Source organism: Phaseolus vulgaris, chromosome 8 (genome assembly GCF_051622355.1).
Source record: "Phaseolus vulgaris cultivar YP4 chromosome 8, ASM5162235v1, whole genome shotgun sequence".
NCBI classification, from domain to species: Eukaryota; Viridiplantae; Streptophyta; class Magnoliopsida; order Fabales; family Fabaceae; genus Phaseolus; species Phaseolus vulgaris.
In genome coordinates this window covers 55,843,989-55,861,803 of record NC_143505.1, presented here as the reverse complement: position 1 = coordinate 55,861,803, position 17,815 = coordinate 55,843,989, and the positions used below count along the sequence as shown (strand labels likewise).

Sequence of the window (17,815 nt, the reverse complement as noted above, 5' to 3'; positions counted from 1 at the left end):
TTATTATATAGAGAGGATCAGGGAAAAGTTGGCACCCTCTTAATGGGCGCCGTATAGGGTACAAATTCATTATTTTCTAACCCACTTGTTCTTCATCTCCAGCTCAATATCTTTCTTCATTTTCAATGGTTGGTTAGTTGTAGGCTGTGTGACATTGAAGTACAGCAATTACTGTAAGTGACTACGTGTACGTGCTATATTAGACACCTCATGCTAGTTTGATACCATATATTACCTTTGGCCATAAAGCATTTAAATATATGCAGTTTTAAAATTTATATACGAGGAATATATAACTCTTTTATTCTTCACAGAATTTCAAAATTGTAACTGCCTAGTTGGATTCGGAACAATAAATTTAAAAATAGGATATTTTTAATTGATTTTACATAATTAGTAGAATAGTTGAAAAATGATCAATGTTCCCTTTAAACTATCAATCACGGTATATGAAATTTGATTAAAAATTCCATATTGAAATTCGTTTTGAAAATAAGATTCATAAACGACAGAAAAACCGAAAACTTGCTTCAATGGCGTTTTTAATAGAATTTTCCCAGTGATAATTTTTATTTATTTTTAAATAATTTCAATAAATAAATAGAATAAACACTAAAAATTTATTAAATATCAATTAATTTTAATTCGGTTCTTTAGTTTTTATTTTGTTTAATGTGATCCTAAATTTTTTTAAATAACTCAATTTGATTCACGATTAAATTTTTATTGACGTTGTTAAGTGCGTGACTTGGTAGAGAGAGTTGGACACATGTAATTACATTCGAAACAACTCTATAATGACAGAATCATATTTGTCCAATTTATGTAGCCGTTTAGGTCATGTTTTTCCTATGTTTTGATTCTATTCTTCTTCTCTTCTATTGGGTTGAAGGGTTTAGTTCACTGCTCATCAATGACTCGGTATATACTAATCGTCATCTCTTGCAATTGTAATGGATGAGGTTCTAATGTAGTTTTTGGACAACTCTCACCGAAAGTTTTGTCAACTTAATCTTCGCATGAAGCATGTTTCAATTCTTTCTTCTCACTATCAACATCCTTCACTCCGAGACAACAATCCACATCATTTCTCGTCCAATTGCTATAACATTTGTGGAAATTTATTTTTAAGGTTAGAACATACTTTCCATATAGGACCAACCAATTGTGGTAGTGATAGTTTGTAATAAAAATTTCCCTATAAAGTCCTAAACCAATGCACTTTAGAAAGTCAATAGAAAAACACTCCAATGCACAAACCAACAACAACAAAATCACGAGCCCAATCGCTATCATTTACACCACTACAATGTAGAAAATTAGTTTCTAACTCTAGTCTCACAAAATATATTAGCTTAGTGTTATTTATAGTAACATTTCACAATATTATATTTATATTATTTATAGTAACATTTATATGAAAAAAATGTTATTATAATAATTAAAATATACCTAAAATGATGAATGGTGTAGTGACATGCATGAAGATTACAGATTCTGCAAGTTTAAGTTTTGCAGTGGTCTATAATGTGGAAAGACGAAAATTATCTACAATAATACAGAGTATGCAGTGAAATATTATAGAAGGTGACACTGAGGTTTTATAGTTTTGTAAAAGGTTGAATCATAATTGGAGGGAATGAAAATCCAGTACTAGAATATATAATAGAGTCATGATATATTGAAGTTGTCTCGTAGGAACACATATTTCACGTTGGAGACATGACAATGACCTGACAAAGTAAGATTGTATTTGGTGAGGTGACAAATTTAAAATAGGGTAGTAACACAAATGAGCAGTGAGGCGTGAGCTTCAAAATAGGATAAAAAATATTATATTACACCGGTTCTTAGTAACAACCGATGTAATATATTATTATTTTTTACTCAGAATGACCCATATTACACCGATTAAACCATCTAACTGATTAAATCATCTAACTGGTGTAATATATAACCCATATCTATTTTTTTTTAATATTTTCATGAAGAGTGGGTGGCCATAAACGTCGCATAAGTAACCACTTACAGGCACACAAGTAATCAGTTTTGCATGTGCCACTACATGTGGAAGAACCTGTGGCTGGGTAACCAGTTCTGGTAAATGGATGTCCAGTTCTACCATGGGTGTAGTATATGACCCATATTCAAAAACTTTTTGAATTTTTTTTCATGAAGAGTAGGTGACCATAAACGTTACAAAAGTAACCACTTACAGGCACACGGGTAACCAGTTTTGCGTGTGCCACTAGGGTGGGTGTCCAGTTCTACCATGGGTGTAATGTATGAACCATATTACATCGGTTAGATAACCGATTAAGTCATCTAACCGGTGTAATATATGGCTCAATGACACTGAACACTTGACAAAGAAAGACGTTTATGGTTTGTGTTTCTCTTGTTCTGTGTTTTCCGTTGCTTTTTTCTTCCTCCCTCCGACGAGGCCGCTGCTTCTTTCTCCCTTTCGTTAGAAACTCTTCCGCTTCCGCATCCGCACTCAAATGTTAAACCCTTATACTATTACAAAACTGTCACATCACTCTCATCAGAATTATAAAAAACTTCACTGTCAAATCTGTTTTTTTTTATCAGCAATGAATGAATAAAATTAAAATGGGACACTTCAGGGGTGTCCCAACCCGTATACATAATACAAATGCTTCTGGTTAAGATAAATCTTAAGTACCGGCTAATACATTCAGAGCACCCAAAAACTACTGCATAAAGCATGGGCATAACCTAACAAACTACTAGGATCAAAATTGCCCTTTCCAACACGCTTCAACCACAACCAGCAAATTATGGCTGCCTCTCCATTGAATGGAAGGAAAGCGTTTAACCATAAGCAGTTTTCAGAAGAAATCAGATTCAAAACACAAAAGATTATGATAGCAGCTCACCAGCCCAACATTTGAGAGCTAGAACCATATTCCACTAGCACCTCTCCTATTCTACACTTTAGACCAGTCCTAACTCCAGAGCAACCATCAATTGGATTCATTTATAGGCATGACAAACGCATCAATTGCGTTTCGACATAGCATTCCGTCCTCACATCCCCAAAACCCCTAAAACTACACCTGCGTAATAATCATAAGACCTGAACCTGCATAAGGTTCATGAGTCCAGCTCCAACAGACATCCTAGCTCCACCATGAGACTGCTAATAAAGTTGTTACCTACAACTTCAGATTTGAGATATTCCTCATGACCAACACTCATCACCAATAACAGTTACAACAACTTTTAATCATGTTCACCAACATGACAGAGCACCTTACCAAACCTCCTTCATCTCAGTGTCACCCCTTTAGCCTGTCACGCACCCTCATCTTGACCGTGAGCACAACATCTTACTTGCAGTTCTTTAAGACTAAGATTGTCCAGTAATAATATTTTGGATGAAGTGTATTGTTAGCATTGTGTGCATACAAACACTAACTGCCAGTCACCCAACCCATCTTCCAGACCATACACTAGTTACACACATCCTAGCACATAGCAGAAGTTGCCTCATACAAACCTTGCTGGACTTGAATCTGCACTCATCAGTGAATACCTACAGCATATCATAGCCCCTTCTTGCAACGTTTCCCCCTTCAATACCATATACCTTCCTCCAGATTCAGCACCGCATCAGATCAGATATGCGTCCATTAAAATATCTGCAGTTGGGCCAAGACCATAACTCTCAATTAGGGGGGCATCTTAGCCTTTTCAACCCCTCACCAGCCTGGCTAAGCTCCCTCGACATCCCACTGACGCCTCCACCCTCGTCACGGTCATTAATTCTAACTAAGAATGCATCATCTTTGTATTTGCCTCTGCTGACAGAGTGCAGTTCACCTCTGTTTCCTTCTTCCTCCTGCGTATAGCACCTACATACTACCTCCACCTACCATCATTTACTTGACACTACTGATGCATGGCAAAGGGTTTAAAATCCAATCTACAAAGGAGTAGTTAAAATTGTGTGCCTTGTGTTTCATCCATAACCATGTTTTAAGCTGAGCGTTTTGGAGTACTTCTTCTGCATCTACAACTCCTTGGTTAAACACGATTGAGTTTCTATGCTCCCACATGCACCGAACTACAGTTGCCCACACTCCTTTCCAAACCAAATTTTGTTTATTGGTGCATTGAACCAAATGAAAGCTCTCAAAATTGATCATAAGATTATTATGTTGGACAGACAGGATACCTACCCATCTAAAGCACAAAGCCCATACACGCCACGCATGTTCACACTCCAAAAAGAGATGCTGACATGATTCCTCCTCAGACTGACAAAGGCTGCATGCTACCGAGTTCATCATCACCCCTCTCCTACTCAGGCCCTCTCTTGTTGGTATTCTCCCCCAAAGTACTCTCCAAGCTGTGACCATCATGTTAGGGAATGCCTTAATCTTCCACAGATACCCGAAACCCAAGATTTGTGGACCCCTTCCGATCTCTTCTATGCATTCATAAGCAGATCTTACCGTAAACCTCCCGAATTCACCACGTTTCCACACCTGCCTATCATTTTCATCCTTTATTACACTAACCCTTGAAATATGTATTCGCAGGTCGGTTTCCAAGGGGATCTCCCACTCAAACCTATCACGTCTCCATCTTAACTTCCAACGCCCCACAGATTCCTCCCATACACCAACCTCACCCACCTTTTGGCCCTTGTTCAACGACAAAGAGAACAATCTAGGATACAAGGTTTTGAGATTAGTATTTCCAACCCACACATCCTCCCAAAATCTCGCTTTATCTCCACACCCTACATTCCATCCAACTTCTTTTTGAAACGATCCGTCGCCTTCTCCCTCCCTGCAGACATTAAATCTCGCCACCACCACAATTGGAGTTTCAGTGGTGTGTGATCTACATCCTGCTCCATACCATACTTTGATTCCAGGCACTCTTTCCATTTCCCTTTCTCCTCAAATATACAACGCCACTTCCACTTAGCTAAGAGCGCCACATTAACCTTTCTAATGTCTCGAATGCCGAGACCTCCTTCCTCCCGTGGTTTACATATGATTTTCCAACTAACCCATGAAATCGGTTAGTTATCCTTTCCCCATCCCCACATGAACCTCCTTTGGATACTGATAATGCTTTTACATACCGACTCTGGTGCTTTGTACAAGGACAGGTAGTAGAGTGGTATTGCGGTGATGACAGACTTGATTAGGCATATTCTACCTGCCATAGATAAGAATCTCCCTTTCCATACACTCAGTCCTGATTTCAATTTATTCAGAACAGGCTCCCAGAACTTTTTCTTCCTTGGATTACCCCTCACTTCAAGGCCCAGATAATTAAACGGTGTTCCCATCTGAGAACAGTTCATAGTCCTGGTATAGCAATCAATATCTCTACTGAGGACGTTGATACCTGCTAGCTTTGACTTATGAAAGTTAATTTTTAGACCTGAAGCTAGCTCAAAGCCTCTTAGGATCGCCTTCAGAGTCACCACATTGGTGAAAGAGTTCTCACACAGAAACAAAGTGTCATCTGCAAACTGGAGAAAGCTCAGACCAAACTCCTTTCTTCCTACCTTAAGGCCAGTTAACAGATTGGCCTTCACGGCCTCCCTTACTAGTCCGGCTAGACCTTCCGCTACCACAATAAAGAGGAAAGGTGCAAGAGGATCACCCTGCCTCAGATCCCTGGATGGTTTAAACTCTTCCGTTGGACTCCCATTGACCAGCACTGACACAGTTGCACTTTGTAGGCATCCACGAATCCACTTAATCCACCTATAGTGGAAGCCCATCCTATGTAGCATGTTATAAAGAAATTTCCATCTAACTGAGTCATAAGCTTTTTCAAAGTCCACTTTTAAGCACAAGCCACTTCTCCTCCCTCTCCTTAGGTCCTCTACCACCTCATTAGCCAGGAGAACACTGTCAAGGATTTCTCTACCCCTCAGAAATGCCGATTGACTTTCATCAATTACAGAAGAAAGGACTTTCTTGATCCTGTCCGCCAGCACCTTGGCTATAATCTTATACATAGCCCCCACTAAAGAGATTGGTCTATATTGCTCAAGCTTAGAAGGGTCCCTTACTTTGGGTATTAGAGCAACAAAGGAGGCGTTGCAACCCTTCGGTATACATCCAGAATCGTGAAAAAGTGTCATCGCTGTCACAACTTCATCCTTCATGACTTCCCAGTTTTTCTTGAGAAAATTAAAGTTGAATCCATCAGGGCCTGGGCTCTTAGTGCCTTCACACTGCCACACAATGTCTCTTATTTCCTTCTCCATGAAGCTGGCTATCAAACTCAGATTCTCTTCAGCTGATAGGGACTTGAACTCTACCGCATCAAGTCTTACTCCAAGATCTCTCGTTGCCTTGAATCTATTCTCAAAGAGCTTCTTTGCTTCAAAACGTACAGTACTAGGTTCCTCGCACCATTGGCCCCCAACCTCGACACCCTTTACTTCGTTTCTGAGTCCTCTCCATTTCAAAGTCGAATGATAGAACCTGGTACATAAGTCACCATTCTTGAGCCATCTTGCTCTAGCTTTTTGGCATATTAGGGAGTCCAACTTTTTATCGATTTCCTTCATGCGTATTACCAGCTCCCACCTTCTCACCCTATCCACTTCCGTAAGGGTTCTATTGCAGTCTTGACAATCAAGATCTTCAATTTCTTGTAAACTCCTCCTCTTACTTGTATTAATGTTGCCAAACACATCCTTGTTCCATACTTTTAGGTCCTTCGTCAGACACTTCAGCTTCTCTTTAAACTTTACAAAAGCATTCCCCTGAATAGAGTAGGAGTTCCAATTATTCTTCACCATCTCACTGAAGCCCCTCTCTGTAAGCCAGACATCAATGGTTCGAAAGGGCCTCGGGCCCCAATCTTTATCCATCGACTTCACCACTATAGCACAATGATCAGAGACTTCCCTGGGTTGCACATACTGTTTGCACATGGGCCATTTGTCCATCCACTCCATAGAAACAAGCACTCTGTCAAGTCTGCTCTTTGCCGACCCATTAGATTTAAACCATGTAAATTTTTTCCCCCACAATAGGAAGATCAAGAAGGAGGTTAGAATCAATGAACGTATTAAAACCTCTAATCTCGCTTGAGTGATCATCCCTGCCCTGACTTCCTTTCCTTTCACTACGACTTCTTATGGCATTAAAATCCCCACAGAAGCACCATACCGTAACCTGTGAGTTAGCTTTGATATTAGACAATTCCGTCCAGAGCATCTTCTTGTCATTCAAATTGCAGTTGGCGTAAACATTTACCACTGCGCAAGTGATATTGAATTTGAGGTAATTACCAAAAACTACTATGAAACCCTTCCCCATCAAGTGACTCATGTAATTGAAAGCTTCTTTATACCACATCGACAACAAGCTTCCACTACCATTATCACCTTCATAATGTAGCCATCCAATTTTGTTATCCCCCCACACGGAATAACACTTAGTATCTGATAGCTCCTTAGCTTCCGTTTCTTGTCTACATACAAATTCCGCTCCCTCACACGCTATAATTTGCCTCATGTACCTAGCTTTGGTACTTCCCCCCAGACCTCTAATATTCAGATTCACAATTATCATGGGATACTTTCCTCAATACCCTCCTTATGACAGTTCCGGACCTCCACGTCTCTTGCTTCCATACTTCCATATTCTTTTATTACCTCCTCTTCATCCTTTCGACAAGCCAGCCCACACTTTTTTCCAATCTCCCATAGATTGGGTGGTTCCTCCATGACACACGGATATTGCTTGCGAAGATTGCAATTGTGAATATCCTTATCAGAAATAGAAGCCAAGGATATCTCGATTCTATTGCTAGACGATGATACCGCCTGGTTACGTCTACCCTTCAGCCTTGACGACCGTCTCAGTTGAGAGAAAGGATCACCCAATTCTGCGAGTTCTTTCTTCTTCCTCCTTCGTGGTGGAGAAAAAGTCTTACTTCTCACCTTTGCCCCGTCATTTCCTACAAGACTAGGTAAGGGCAGCGTACCTGGTAGCTTGACTCCTACCTCTCCACCATCTTTACCATCTCCGTTCTCGCACTGCATCCCGTTAGTCTCCCTTGACCAGGATAACGAACCACTCAATGGCTCACGGTCCCCTGGGATTCTGCCTTCTGAAAATGCCATATGTTCACCTTTGCTATCACTCATTCTCGTTCCTCCTATGGGGCTTCCACGCGGCATGTGTGTGGTATTAGAAAGATCCCTTTGTCGAGATTCCTCTTCCACTGCCCTGACCACAGACCCACCATCTTCCACTGCTTGCTGGGCTACAAAAGAGGGTCATCCCTCTGCTATACGGGCCTCCACTTTCTCAAGGCCCAACACCCCATGATTTTCATTTGGTTTATTATTACACTCCACGTCCACAACCACTTTTGCCAAGTCAGCTTGTTCAGAAGACCTTAAAAGAGCTGCATAGCCCCCAAAACCAGAATCAGGGGACAAGTCAACTCCTCCCAATCCCTTATGCCCATTACTTTCCGCTTTCGTTATTGCTTTTTCTGCTTTCCACTGTCCTCCAGTACTTTCCGACAGAGAGCCCGTAGATAGCAATTTTGTCCTATGTGAACACTGTTCATCTTCTTCCTTTCTCTCTTCCCCTTCCTCCTCCCCTTTTGAATGGCTAACCTCCGCATCCCAGAGTCTGTTCTCCTCCTCACCGTTGATCACAGAGAAATCTGTTTCTTCTATATAGGTTTCTGTGGAGGACACGCTGTCAGAAGAATCGTATGAGAGATGATTGCCCTTATTCCTATCTTCATAGAGCTCCGGGGGTTCCTCCTCTATAAGAATGTTGCATAGATGGTTATTGACCTGCACACATTTCGCCATCTTAGCACTCTCAAATTTTAAGATACGTACTTGTAAGCGAGCATATTCTAAAATTTCCCATGACACAGTGGACTCATCAACAGCCTTTGGTGAAACAATCCTTGCTCCAGAAAGAGAACGGCAGCTCGTAGCACCTCACCCACACTGTCTTATGGCTTGGGCCAATGGCATTCGACCAAGGTTTAAAACTAACGAACACTCTATCAGCCCATTCCTTATTAAGCTTTATAACGTCCTCCATGTTCTCCCCTGCTCTTGGAGTAAGCAAGACTAAGTTGTCCCCCAAAAGCCTCACTTTAACCATGTTCATACCCCCTTTCACTAACTCCTCCCCTAGCCGGTCCACATGCATGTCTTCTCGAAGCTTCCCCACAACACTTGTTTCCATCCATGGCATGGTAAGTTGTTGCACTTTGATGCTCGGACCCTTCCATTGTTCTTGGGAGTCACCTGTTACAATTTCAGCGTAGGACCTGTTTCCACTCTTCTCCACCCACTTCTCCGCCCTTCTCTGTTCCCGACTAAGCTCATTATCCTGCTGATCTTGCTTCCTTGTTTCCTCCTTCCTCTCCCTGTTTGGTACTTGCGAGACCCTCTGCTCCATCCTTCTTGGTTCAGATTGTTGTTTACAGTATTTTGGTACATTCACAAAGAGCTTCCGATCCCCTACATATAGCTGGTCCAGATCCCTCTCCAAACAACCCACATTTCTCACACCAAAGAACCTCACGAACCCGAACCTCCTCCCCCATTTATTTAGTCTTCATGAGATAAAGACTTCTTTCACTCTTGCCCACTTTTGGAACACCTTGAACATATCTAGCTCCCCGTAATGGCTTGGGAAATTCGAAAAGAAGAAAGTTGTACAATCATTTGCAACTCCATGGTCTCCATGCCGGTCTGAGCGTCCTTTGTTCCCACCATTCCTCCAGCTCTGCCCTCCGTTTCCGCCGTTTCTCCAGCCCTCCCCTCCTTTCATTTAGAAGAATTAGTATCTAACGCAGCGTCAAATCTGTGTTAGTAGATAGAAGGTGTTAACAAAACATTCTTGTTTCTGTAAATAGATATACTTATATAAATTAATTTTGCTGATAAAAATAAATTCTTATAACTTGTGTAAAATAAGTAATTTCTTTTTGCTCACGTGAAAATACTATACTTTGCTATGAAGGAGAAACATGCGAATAGAGAAGATGATAAAAAGATAATGTATAAATATAGTAATAATAACAGTACAAATAAAGTCACCATTAATAACAAAGTGTGCAGCTTCAGTTTTGTCTGAAACAATTCACAGAGACACAGTGATTATGTTATTCAATATCATTATAATTTTGGAAGAGTAATGATATTGATAATATTTTTTTTTATGAAAGGATAAATATACATTAATAACCTTAATTTTTTATACAATCAATGGATTGGGAACAAGAGAGGCCTCTCTTTGTTACCCACGAGATTTTATTAATGAAATATATTATGAAGTGCAGTGTCTCAATTGGCACAGCAACTTAAGCAACGTCCTAGCAACGTCGGGTAACAACAGCCATGCCTGCAATTGGCGTCGAATCCATATGTAGGGGGGCCACCACCACCTGATTGGCCATCATAACCACCACCAAGTAGTCGGAAACCACCACCAAGTAGTCGGATACTATCACCGTCGAGGAATTTGGCGTCACCCACTTTATTTTTCTCTGTTACAACCTCACCTGCACACTCATCAATAATTTACTATACAGAAATGAATTTGTGAGGGAGGACTGAAACAAAATTATGAATATCACTCACATAGGATCGTAAAGAGTAAGAAAATGTATAATTGCAGGGGAAATATTTAAGTGAATAAAACATTATAAAATGTTTACAATACAACTATATTAATAATATATTTTCATAAATTTACTATAAATTAAAAAATTTAACTATTTTTTTAAGATTAAATATTTATTTTTTTAAAAGAGTTAGTATTATAATACTAGATTTATTTTTATCTCTAGTTTAAACTTTAAATTTATATTTAATATTTTCTTAAAATACTCATGAAAAAAAATATAAGAAAATGATATGTAGTTCACCCTCTTTCAAATTCCTGGCTGCCACCTCTGAAGAAATTAAGAGTATGGTCAAGAGGCCTAAGATCAGTCTTGCTATCTTCAAATCCATCTGCAAATGAAATATGTTTAATGAGGACAAAATTAGTGAAAAATGTATACTATATATATAGCAAAAGGAGGGACAAGTATGGGATTTTTTTTTAATTGGTGCTGCAGCATATTAATTCAGAATTTGAAGAGTCAATAGTAGATTTATTTTTATAAAAGAAATTATCCAAAGTGTTAAAATAATTGTAACCTACCAATCTATATTATCCATATTTTATAAGAAAATGATCTTATATTATATTTGTTTATCAATTCCATTTTATTTTAAAAATATAAATTTTTTAATTATATATAGTTACATTCTTTTTAATATATATATATATATATATATTATTTGTTACGATTCATTAACTCATATTTTAAAGAATTAAAATTTAAGTTATTTAACAAAATAATTAAGATATAAATAAATATTGTAGATGTTAATAGTTTTAATAAATTAAACTTTCTTATTTAGTTATTCTATATATAATATCAATTATAACAAAAATGTCATAAATAAGTATATCTATCTATATACATATATATATATATATATAACTATGTGTAATTAATACTTTTATCTAAATTAAAGTAATATTTTTTATATAAATCAATTTGGTGTCTGAAATATATTAATAAAGAAGAGAAAGAAAATTATTCTTTTTTTTCTAAAAGAGAATTAAATGTACTTATCATCTAATTACTTTGAACATTTCACTAATTTTTAGAATAAATGGATCCATAATCTCTTACAAACAATATATATATATTATGTATGTGTATGATAAAAAAAATTGCTAATAACCACTTGACATTCGTGAAAGCCGCCCACAAAATCTGAAGTTTTTTTTAATCAAAGATGACCCTATACACTAATTGATATGCTAATTATAACAACAATATGATAATAACCTCTAATTGCCTAAAGAGGCGGCAAAATCCGCTCACAGACCGACTACCTTAACTCACTCCTTTTTATTTGTTGTTAAAGTATTTGTCTGGTCATGTAAATTAGGTTTACTTTAAAAAAGCCTTTCTTGAAAGGAAATAAATACTTTAATATATTTTTTTGAAGACCGTTATTAAAATTTAAATTTATTTTTTATTAATTATGCTTAGTTATAATTTTAATTATTTTCCACATTTTTATTTTATTGAATGAATAATGTACGTTTTATCTAGGGTTAAATATGTTTATAATTGGTGCAATATTACAACTATGTAGTTTTATTTTTTGTTTTCTTCTATCTGGAATTAAAAAAAATGTTTTTAGTATTGTTATTTCTTATTGCAAAAATATTGGTGACGATAATAAAGATCAACGTGTTGGAAAAATTTAGAATTAATTTTTTTCTTTGGTGTAAATATAAAATGGGCACTTTCAGAAACAATAAGTAAATAATAAAAATTAGAATAATGAGACAAAAAAAAATTTAACGTGAGAAAATTTCCTCAACCTGAGAAGTAAATCTTACGTAAAACCAACGAGATCTAGTCCAAAAAATGTCTCAACTATGAAACTGGGATTACAATATTTCATTACAAGAAAATCTTAATTTAGCTGCAAACAAATATTGAAGGTCATAAGTGGACACTAAATAGTGTCCATTAAACCTTCACTAAACCTTCATTATTAAAATAAATTAAATAAGGTGTGAGGAAAGTGTGAGTTATTCCCAGGTAAATTTAAAAAAAATAAAAAATAAAAATAAAAATAATGGTTGCGTTGCTGAAAGGGCAGCTACTAAAATTATAAAAATAATTAAAATTTAAATATTTGAAGGTTAAGCCCACGCTAAAAGTTTTAAAATTAAATTTAAATAATGTCAAAGTTAAGCCCTCGCAAATTACACACTAATAATTAATTTTAATTTTTCTTTCATTTTTCAATTCTGAAGAATTCTCTCCTACTTACTTCACTCCACTTTTCCTCATGAGGCATCAGCAACATTCTCACATATATTTCAGTATCTTCAATTGCCCTTCTTTGTATCTTGTGGTAACTGCACCCCCATGAGGCCGAGCAAATTAGAAGCCGGAACAGGAAGGCCTTGTTGGGAAGAAAAGGAATCAAGAAAGCTTTTTACTAAATTTACATCCACATCTACTGGAGAAAAATCCTCGTCCATATTATGTTCTGATGCATTTGATGTCCCTGAAAGTACAAGAACAGAACAAAACATCAGTATAGCAACTGGTAGTAAATTTATCATTTTAAGATTTGTTATATATGAAATAAATATTTTAAAGACTATTTTTTTACTATTTAGGAAACTTGATATTAAAATTAGAGGATTAAATCAATGTCAAATGAATGATATAAGTAATGATAAAACAATAATATCATAACTTAACAGCTGTTAAAACAATAAAATAATACTTTTATTCGATGAAAATTAGATATTTATTTTTAAACATGTTATGTAGTAATAACCATATTTGTTTCAAATATTTATTTTTATCATTACACGGTAAAATAATAGTAATTATCATATTATAATAAGAGATCTAAAAATATATAATATTTACTCTACAACATATTTGACTATTATCTTGAATTTTAAAATTGATTACTAATTGGATTTCGAATTTTACAGGTACATGAATTTTATATATGTGTGTATATTTCTAGTTTTTTAATATTTATGATATAGGATGCTGTAGTTTGTAATCATCCCTTTTTAAGATTATAATATTGTTTTTCATCATTTTTTGAATTATAAATTAGTATTATTAACTTTTCATGTTATAATTGCAATTTTATTATTAACAGAATAATTTTAGAATAACTAATACAAGCCCTAAATGTAAAACCTTCTTTTACAAAGTCATTCTATCACATATATGGCATGCTTGTTGATTTTTATAATAATAATAATAACACCTTTAAAAGTCATGCAAAAGAGAAATTAATAATGTAAACTTTTACAAAGACAGTACACATCCTTATTAAACCCACAACATTCGAAAGCATTCAAGCATTGACGGAGGCATTCAAGCATTGCGACGACGGAGAGCATTCAAGCATTGCGACGGAGAGCATTCAAGCATTGTGCCCTAACACCGTAAGTTTCACATTTCCTTTCGTTTTCAATCCATCTCGACCTCTACAGTAACTAATTCGTGTTTCGTGGCTCAAGGCTCTTTGTGGCGGATTGGGATTGTGGAGGAACAAGCCTCGCGGCCACGCTTTCGGCGTTGGCGAACCCTCGTTTTTGCTTCCGCAACAGAGTTGTGCCTCGTTCTACTGTGAGTTTTCTCGCTTCTGTTTCTATCTTGATTTTTTTCATTAGAGTGAGGAGCCATGGGTATAACAGCGTCTTCTGGATCACTAATACCTAGGTGGATGCTTAGGTAGTGGAATGGTTTTGAAAGGTAGTAGAAGAAGAAGCGTTGGGACAAACATAAGCTTAAGCTAAGCTAACCTCCAGTGTTTTATATGGCATGGTTTTGATTTATGGTTAGTCTTCCAGTTGCTTAGAATGTGTTCTTTTGATGCTGCAGTCATGGAATCTTTGTACCTATGCAATTTGGATTGCTCTAATGGACTTAGGTTAGGTTGTTATGTTTTGTTCTAATAAAATTAAAAAATATTAATATTTAATATTTAAAATCTAAACTTTTATTTAAAAGTGGAGTTCAATAGCTGCCAAAAATAGTGCATACAAAAAAAAAATTATGTGTTCACATATCTAAGGTTAAGCCCATTCTAATTTCATTGTCACTTTACCAAGGTCAAACTCTCGTTTTATTCTAATTTTATTGTGCCACTATCCAAGGCTAAGCCCAAGCTTTATTTTTAATTTTATTGTCCCCTTATCCAAGGCTAAGCCCACGCTAATTTTATTGTCCCCCTAGCTAAGCCTAAGCCCTCACTTTCTGCCCAAGGCTAAGCCCCCGCTTAAGTTAACATTTGTAATTTTTTTTGTGTTGGCAACTTGTAGGCAAAACCCACGCAAGCCAACTTATTGCGACGCCACTCACCCGACACTTTTTTTTTTCCGATGGGGATATTAGCTTCAAAGTTGTGTGAAGGCAAAGCCCACGTTAATTGCATCTTTGCGTGGGCTTTTTGTGATTAGTGTCCGCCTTTGGCCCAATCTAATAATTTTTTTTTTGTAGTGTTTGTTTATCTCACTCTATGAGGATAATACTCAATCTCACCCAACAATGATGGAATACAAAGTTCCTCTAGCATCTCACTAGGATTTCTAATCTCACCATTATGGTAATGGATATCTACTCTATCTTTTTCTCTCTATGTTGCTCTTCTCACTTACTTCATTTTTTCTCTTCCTCAGAAGTTCCTTGTGTATAGAGAATGAGAGGAAGACTTCTTCATAAAGAGATTAATGCTCATTACATTTTCAAGAGAGAGTTACAAATTCAAAAAAAACTTTTGAATGACCATTATTGAATATATTCAATAGATCAGTTACTAATATTCATTGGTCATAATCTCCCATTAAATTAAAGAGGGATCCCAACAATTCTCCCCCTTCCTGACTTAATTGAGAGATATCAATAATTCAGCTCTCCACAACAGTGTTACCAATATTCATTGGTTATGATCTCCCATTAAAGATCACATGACAAGGAAGATACATATGACCATTACACACGTAATGTATGAATTTTGTTAATTTTGTATGAATTTTTTTGTTTATTAAATTATCAGGTTAAGGATTATGTATGTTATATTTAAACATAAATATGAATGATGATAAAGCTCCATTTAGTTTAGATGTCAACTCCTCAAAATCTACGAGAGGGTCCACCATACCGAGCCAAATGCATCAATTTTTAGTAGCTATCTTGGAATGACTGCAAGTGAGAAGATTTATAGTCTAGTACCTTCATGGGATCATATGTTTAAGTTTGATTGAAACATGATCTTGTAGGATATTTTGGTAATGGACATAATTTTATTGTTGTTATATGTATTATATTGATCATGATTATTATTTGAAAGTTTTGTTCTTTTGCCATGTAGATGCATTTTGATATCTTTAATGTAGGGATACTAAAATCGAAAGTTCTTTCTCCGATTGCCATAAAATTTCACCAATTGAAGTCAAAATTAACAACGTATGTTTTTGGAACAAAAGGAGGTGAAAATCCTATACACAACAATTAATGAAGAATCTTGATGTTTGTACGTTTAAAGTTGTGAAGTTTAGGGTTTAAGATTTAGAAATGGAAGGTTAATACACTTTAGTTCATAAATATGTTAAGTAATCACTAAATACAACATTAACTATTTCATATATGTTACATGATGTTAAAAAAAAGCACGTGTTATTTAGGCTCAAAATACTACTCGTGACATCCCTTAACTGGTTAGTATTGCATGGTTATTCTTATTGCTCAATAAACTCCCAACAACCCTCAAATAAATATTAGATTAGCTATTAAAAATGATTTAGGTACTTGCATTATATAAGTATATCCTAATTAATATTTTTTTTAATAGTGTTTACTCTAAATATAATATTTTGCCTAAATCAAATGCAAAGATCACAAAAACTGAGATAACCACAACTTAAGGTTATTAATTTTTATTGAAATATACATTCTTTGTTTGTCTTTGAATTACAGTATAATAAACAAAGTAAGAATATAGGTATGGATATCATGTAATGAAAAGCATCCAATTATTCTCCAGATTAGTGTTAAAATCGCTTTTTAACAATTCATATTAATATATATATATATATATATATATATATATATATATATTAATGCTGTATTAATTTTGATATATTTTAAAATATTAAAATTGATATATTTTAAAGTAGAGAGAAAACACCAAAAGATCAGAAAATGTAAATTCACATCCTGTTCTTTTTACCATTTGGTATGGGTTAAACAACTTTGTATCCTCTCTAATTGTGCCAATATTGATGAATTTAATTAATAGGTCTAATAATATAATACTAACATCTATATATCTTATATCATAATTCTTATAATGATAGTAATAACAATTTATTTAATTTAAAAATAATAAATTATTATTTTAAATTTTTACGGTGAGATAAATGTTTCTAAAATATAATAATATATTTAATTAATTATGGTAACCATTTTTACGATAGACGTTATAGAATGTTAAAAGTTTATTTAAAAAATTGTGTTTAAGCCATTGTATGGATCTATTTTCATGTGGCTTTTATGAAGTTTTGGTGATAATTGGTTGGTTGTATAGCACATTGAATCATCAAGGAAGGTTGTTTCTTCATAACCTTCATAACTTCTATTGATATCCATATGTGAGATGAAAATGTTATTTTGTTATTAAAAAATATATTTTAGATTCTACAATTTAGAAATATATATATATTTTAATATCTTTCAGATTTTATAATCCAGAAATACTTTCTAAATTATATGTATTTTTTTAAATAAACTCATTCTAGATTACATAATTCAAAGTTTTTCCATATCACAAATTTTAAAATGAAAAAATCAATAAAAAAGGGTATTTTTGGTATTTTAAGAAATAGAGGTACCAAAATGAATAAAAAACCTCTAAATTTTTTGTAAATATAGTCCATTGAAGCAAGTAAGTCTCCAATAGTTTTTTAAAAAAATTTGGAACATCTCTTAAATACTTCAGTTTATTTCTTTTATTTTTTTTTATAAAAAAAAATCTAATCTTCATTACCAATTTTTTTATACGATTTTTATTTATAATAAGTATTGGTGAAAATTTCATAGTTTATTTTCTTTCACTAAAAGATCATGAATTCAATAGTAACTCTTTTAGAGTCCATCTTGACATAATTAGTTAAAGAAAATATATTTATATTTTTAATTTATT

At 35.0% G+C, this 17,815-nt stretch overlaps 1 protein-coding gene and 1 long non-coding RNA gene across 4 annotated transcripts; one reads left to right on the top strand and one right to left on the bottom strand.

Annotated features, from left to right (window-relative positions):
* Positions 1 to 7,010: 7,010 nt before the first annotated feature.
* LOC137825388 (uncharacterized) lies at positions 7,011 to 7,583 on the bottom strand. Its single transcript, XM_068631061.2, has one exon. The coding sequence runs from the start codon at positions 7,581 to 7,583 to the stop codon at positions 7,011 to 7,013; it is 573 nt and encodes a 190-aa protein (XP_068487162.2).
* Positions 7,584 to 13,954: 6,371 nt separating this feature from the next.
* LOC137825933 (uncharacterized) lies at positions 13,955 to 14,533 on the top strand. 3 transcript variants are annotated; one of them, XR_011083377.2, is made up of 3 exons: positions 13,955 to 14,057; positions 14,133 to 14,241; positions 14,372 to 14,533. It is a non-coding gene; the product is annotated as an uncharacterized LOC137825933 (long non-coding RNA). The 3 variants fall into 3 exon arrangements; XR_011083375.2 differs by having other exon boundaries at positions 14,351 to 14,533; XR_011083374.2 differs by having other exon boundaries at positions 14,347 to 14,533.
* Positions 14,534 to 17,815: the final 3,282 nt, after the last annotated feature.